We start from the raw sequence: 6,221 nt of genomic DNA on the forward strand, positions 1-6,221 counted from the left end.
TTTTAAAAAAATTTTAATTAAAAAAATTAGGCTGCTTTTTTTTTTTTTTTTTTTTTTGACAAAAACAATTGTCAAAGCGAAAACTGATTTCTTGAAAATATCGACAAATAAATTAATGTGCTGATTTGTAAAGCCAATAAAAGTGTAAAATATCCAAGGGGGTGAAACCTTTTTATAGGCATCTGTACAATTTAGGGAACTTTTGCCAAAGATTTGTCAAACTGGATTTTATTTAGGGGGATAAATTCATATAAACCTTTCAAATCTGGCATTCTTCATTAGAGTAGCATCCACTGTGGCTTTGTTTTCATCTTGCTGGGTCACCGAAAGTCGAGCAGCACTTCAGCCGTCTTCGCCGACCGCTGAGAGCGCCGGTGGAAACGAGGCTCTCCTCATTTCACACTCTCTTTTTTTTTCCCCTCTCTCTGTTGCCTAGGTAACACCTACAAGTACCAGGCAGGAAACAGGATGAACGCTTTGCTCTGGTTCAAACATCTTAGTGCTGCCTGTCAGAGCAATAGGCAACAGGTAAGAAAAAAAAAAAAAACCGCACACCATCAGGGTCGCAGACAAACACACGGTGTGCGTTCTGTAAATGATCGTTTCTTAATGCAGGTACCAGCCAATCTGATGTCATTTGAGTGAGTGGACGGTGGGAAGAGAGGGATGAGGAAACGGAAGCGAGGAGGACGAGGAAGTGGAAGCTTTCACTGCCATGAGCCCCGACAGACCGACTCTCACCCCCCTCCGACCTCACCGCAGCCTCACCTGCCACTACTGCCTTAACCAGAGTTCCTAGTTGTGTCTGTGTGTGTGAGCGCAGGTCTGTGTGGAGACAAGCGACCGCTTTGGATGTGCTGACCACTGAACAAGGACCTGCACCACTGCTCCCGACTCCCACTCGCTCTCTGTGTCTTTTGTTCAGCACTCCAGCGGAGCCCTTACACTTTGCCCCTCCCCAACACACACACACACACACACACACACTCACTCAGACTTCAACATCTGCAGCTTCATTTGTATTCTTCCTGAAGAGGCGAGCTCATTTTAATCACGTCTTCTTCCAGCTTTTGTTCGGTCAGAACACGTTCCAGAGCCATTTTTACTTGATTGTTAGTTTTAGTCGCTTGTTTTTGCTTAACGATTACTTGGATCACACACACACGCGCGCACACACGCACACACGGAGAAACACACACACGAAATGTCCTGTTATCACATCGGTGTGAACGTAAGGGCTCCAGCTTCTGCAGGAACAATTCCCTCCTTTCCTGAGTGTGTGTAGTTTTTAGTGGAGAACTTGCCCTTGTTTTTCTGTCATTTACTGAATTTACTAGATGTTTGTACAACTTCATCAGGGCGGGTGGAGCTTCTTTAGATTTTTCACAAATCTCGTCTGTGGTCCACAGTGGTACGATAAACCCAGATTCTAAGCTAAGTTCGCGGTTGGACGGATGCTTTCCATTTTTTTTTTTTTTTTTTTATTAATTATTATTATTCCAATGTTTTCACCAGAGAGGAAATGCTGCGTTTCCTGGACTCGCGCATCCAAAACACTAAAGACTTGAAGCTGTGAAAAGTCCAGGAGGGAAAGAAACAAGAACTAATGACACGTGATTTTATCTCCTCTGTTTCCCTCTGACCCATTTGGTTTGTTGGAGCCTCCGTTCTGGAGCAGACACTCGAAGCTACTCAGAGCCATATAGAGTCTGTATTTTTTTTTTTTCTTTGTTGTTCGGTATATGTTTTTGTTGTTTGTTTTTTTCTGGGAGAGAGGGATGGTGCAGTTCACAGTATTACTGTTGCTCAGCAACGTGGGTTTGTCTGTTACATACGAATGTTTTTTTTTTCTTTTTTTTTTTTCTTTTTCTACTTTTGGAATATTTTCTTTGAACCCTTTATTATTATTGATGTGGGAAATTTTCAGAAAAAAAAAATCGATTTTGTTTGTCCGCTTCAACCAGTCCCAGCTCAGTTTTAGGCTCCTAACGAAGTGGCGTCATGGGTGGAGAAAAAGAAGCCTCGTAGGTGGCAATTAGTGCCAAGTGACGTCAGCCTCACCTCTTTTTTTTCTTCCCCTCCTCCCCCCCTCAGGTTGACGAGACATTGAAGGGTTATCAGCTAAAGTCTGTGGGCCGCAGAAATCCTAATGTGAAAACACGAGCAGAACCTGGTAGAGGACAGGAGGGCGGAGTGATATTCAGAAATGGCAAATCATTTTACAAACAGGTGTTAGTTTACATTGTACTGGTGCATCTCGATAAATTAGAAAATTGTCGAAAAGTTGGCTTGTTTCAATTGAAATTGTAAAATAATGTCAGGCACATCTTCTGAATCGCTTCCAAACTCTTTTTCTTCCACTAAACCTTCCTTAATCTGCCTGGATGCTCCTGTGAACAACCAGCTTCTTTAGCAGTAACTTCGTGTGGCTTACCCGACCTGAGCAGCAACCGTGTCCATTAGCTAGAAGCTACGTTTGTTCAAATTAACAGAAATAAAAGCCTGCCACTTATCGGCCCGTTCATAATAAATCTATATAATATGATTTATACATCACCGAATTACTGAAATAAGCCACGTTTTCAGTGGAATAGTAATTTATTTAGATGCACCAGTATGTTTACACAGCCTAACCCCTCCACTCTAACCGCTGTACTGTATTAGCAGGAGCTGATTTGTGTACAGGCACGTGTGTGGCCCGTCTCTGAGGTCCAGTGCTGGAGCAGAGCAGGTGGTTAGTGGGAGGCAAATCTCAGAACCAACTCTTGCCTCCTGTCCTTCCTCTCTGAGGTAACCCCCCCCCCTCTCCAACGTCACAGACACGCACCCCAATGTAGAAAATCTGTCCTTTAGCACAGCATACTGTACAGTTTAATGGTTCAGAATAGCCACTTTTGTTTAGGTCAGACATTATGTGGATGGATAGGATCAGGTTAGGAAAAAAAATGAGAGAAAGAGATGTTATGGTGGACGAACCTGTGGAAGAATGAGTGAGGAAGCCAAAGAAAGGCATGTGTAATGTGTCTCTGCAAGTGTGTGTGTGTGTGGGAGAGAGAGAGAGAGAGGATTTCGGTGCCTGTTCATACTTCTCAATTTTTTTTTTTTTTAAGCAATGTAATCAAAGCCAGATGAGGCGGCCTGCCACTGCTGAGCGGTTGGGGGGGAGGGGGGGGCGTCCAGTTGACCCAATCATCCGTGTGACTAGTGGCTGACGCTACGGCTCCACGCCGGCTCGCTTTGTGCTGGACGTGTGAAGAAAAGGCGGACTCGAAAGTGGGAACTGAACCAGATCAGAACAAGGGACTGCTTTGGAGGGACAGTGCCACAAACTGTGGAGATGGGTTCGGCCCGAAGGGACAAAGAAGGTTAAAGTGCATTTAACCGTGGGGACGCTGGAGGCCGTTTTCCTAACCGGACGGCGCCGGTGAGGCACCGAGTGACTGCATGAGAATCGAAGCGAAGAATGTGAGAACCTGCAGAGAGGACTGTGGAGAAAAGCAGCTGGGGGAACGGATCCCCATCATCCTGACGGCGATCACCTTTCCTTTCTTTGCATTTGCTTTATCTGAAGCTAATTGACAATGATAAATGAAATGACAACCTATGTAACTGAGTTTTATACCAGAGCAAATAAGTGCTTTATGGGTTATCTGTGAATTTGAGTTTAATGATCATGACAAGCACTTTTGTGACGTTTTCCCCTCACTGTTACCTGGGTTTACATGTTTTTTTTTTTTATTATTATTATTATTCACTTCTGTACAGCGTATGGTCAACATAATGGAAACGCGTCAAATTAATTATGGGACGTTTCAGTCGTAGATGCTGAGCCGACATTGACATGAGATCCATTTTTGTTTTGTGTAGGAGTAGAAGTTGCACGTATCGGTCTCCCTGTAGAGCGTAAAGCGCCAGGCTTTACTTTTCTCTGCTTCACCAGACGGTTTCCTTTAAACTGACCATACTCTCTGCACACGCACAGCTTCCACTGTATTACCCGTTTTGCGTCGTTCACCTGAGTTCAGTCGAGCAAAAGGCGTTCGACTCGAGGAAGTGTTAGTTTATTCTTTGAACCAATGTGACTCTGTGCCACCTGTCGGGTTTCATTCACTGTTTACCAAGAACGGCTACGACGGCTTGACCTTCACCTGACTCCGTGTGTCGCTGTCTGCCTGTGCCGCGGCCGCGGCGAGCGCTGTGACCTCTCCTCCGAGCGATGCGCTGTGACCTCTCCTCCGAGCGATGCGCTGCCTGGTGTGAAGACTGAGAACCAATAAACACTCTGCCCTGTTTTTTTTTTTTTTTTTTTCATTTTTTTTTTACTCCACACTTCAGCTCTGTGTTTTTGTTCTCTTTAAGGTTTAATATTCAGACTGTTGTAGTAAGTGTTTAGCAAAAATTACTCCATTCCCCCCCCCCCACCATCTCCCCAAGACTACATTGTGTTTGTACTGGGATTTTATGCAATGAACCAGCACAAAGTGATGCATAACTGAGGGGAATTAAAAGGATGGATGAGTTTTCCAGCCATATAGAATAATTTTATAGCACAATCAAGTTACTGTGTTAACTTCAGTTGTTATAAAAACGATGTCAAATATGACTTGAAAAGAACTTTGACTTTGTGATTTAACGCCATGAAATTGGGCCTCTGTCTCTTTAAAAACGCCTCTTCCTGAAACGTTGCCTTCAGGAAGTCATCACAAAGAGGCAGCTTGCGTAATGAGCTCAGGAGATGCACACTTCCATCAGGTGTTTGCTAATTGCTCCTGGCTAGTCTGCAGGAACTGAGTGAGGGAATCTTGAAAACCAAGGAAGAACTTTGTCTCAAAAGGCGGGACTAAGTCCTACACAGGCATGTTTGCCATGGGAGATTAGATTCCTCAAACATGACTGGAAAAATCAAGGCAACACTCAAAAATATGATTTTGATGAAGAAATGACATGATGTAAAGCTCAAAGTTATGTTTACTACTTGAAATTTAAGTAGTAAACAGTGGTTAGTAAATGTAGCCCTAATCGTTTGTGAAATTCAAAATCATTTTACTGCGGAGCAGAGGTGTTTCCAGGAAGTTTTGAAAGCGGGCTGAATGGGGGGCTAGTGAGGATCTTGTGGTGGAAAGCAGGAGAGAAGAGGCCAGAAATCAAGTCACAGATCCACAACATGGTCCAAGAGAGACTGAGTTCTGATTAACTGAAGCCAATTCTCTTCTTGTTCATTAAAAAAATATTATCCACACAAGAATTTCTCATCGAGGTAGTTAGCAGGCATTACCTGACCTGAGGTGCTCTACATTTTTGACTTGTCCAATTTACATTCATTACATTACAAGACCAAGGAAGACATTGAATCTTTGGGACAGAAAGCTCAAATCGGTATCCCTTGATGATAGAAAATACACAAGAAGCAAAACACAAACGTGAAGAAATGAGTCTAACTCTGAACGGTAAGAAAACGTCTGAAGTCAATCATCCTGAAAAGCCAGACTGAGCTCATTAAAAACGCCCACAGAGAGACAAATGAAAAGCTTTCAGTGGGTTAAAGAGGTCATGGATAATAAAAGTGAATCTGCATTGGAAAAGAAGATGGAGCGTTTATTTGGTGTCATCTGAGGGCGTCTGGCTGAAGGAAACCAGCCCGTGCTCTCAGATGCTGATGACGTGGAGTGTCAGGTCAGGACAGATGGCAGCCATTACCTCTGCAGGAAATGTACAGTCAGACAGTGAAATGTGCACTTTTTCCACTGCATAAGTCAAAAGGACGGATAGGATAAAAGGGACATTTTTCAGGATGAGGACATCACCAAGCGGAACAAAAACAGACCGATGGCTCTGTGACGGACGGCTCACGTTTCAGTGCAATTAAACCTGGGAAGCTGCTCTGTTAGGAAATCTCTGCCTCAAAGCTGCTAGAAAAGCTACGGCGTCATTTTTCTTACAATTTTTTCAAAATTGGTTTACTCAGCATTGAGTAAAACCATCACTTATTCTCCTAATAGTTAAATATAACTTATGAGAAAAAAAAAAAAGTCATTTTATTATTTTTTGTTTAATTTTCTAAAGGATTTGTGATCCCGACGAGATTTAATGAAAGTACCAGAGTGGCCAGTTTTCTTCTGCCGTTTGGAGCGTAAAGTGTCAGAGCAGCTCCCCTCCTCCACATGTTGCTGAGGTGAGTCGGTGAAGGCTGCCAGTAGTGGAGAAAGTACTCAAACAATGTA

General features: G+C 43.4%; 1 protein-coding gene across 6 annotated transcripts in view; it reads left to right on the forward strand.

The window, feature by feature from the left end:
• ralgps2 (Ral GEF with PH domain and SH3 binding motif 2) overlaps positions 1 to 900 on the forward strand; it is a 101,767-nt gene extending 100,867 nt beyond the window's left edge. For all 6 annotated transcript variants that reach the window (XM_015032894.1, XM_015032896.1, XM_015032897.1 and 3 more), the window contains 2 exons: positions 437 to 528; positions 616 to 900. In XM_015032894.1, coding sequence (XP_014888380.1) covers positions 437 to 528; positions 616 to 645 — 122 coding nt within the window. In that variant the 3' untranslated portion in view covers positions 646 to 900. The remainder of the gene's footprint in view (positions 1 to 436; positions 529 to 615) is intronic.
• Positions 901 to 6,221: the final 5,321 nt, after the last annotated feature.

Source organism: Poecilia latipinna, unplaced genomic scaffold (genome assembly GCF_001443285.1).
Source record: "Poecilia latipinna isolate Pla-1442-1.1 unplaced genomic scaffold, P_latipinna-1.0 Scaffold253, whole genome shotgun sequence".
NCBI classification, from domain to species: Eukaryota; Metazoa; Chordata; class Actinopteri; order Cyprinodontiformes; family Poeciliidae; genus Poecilia; species Poecilia latipinna.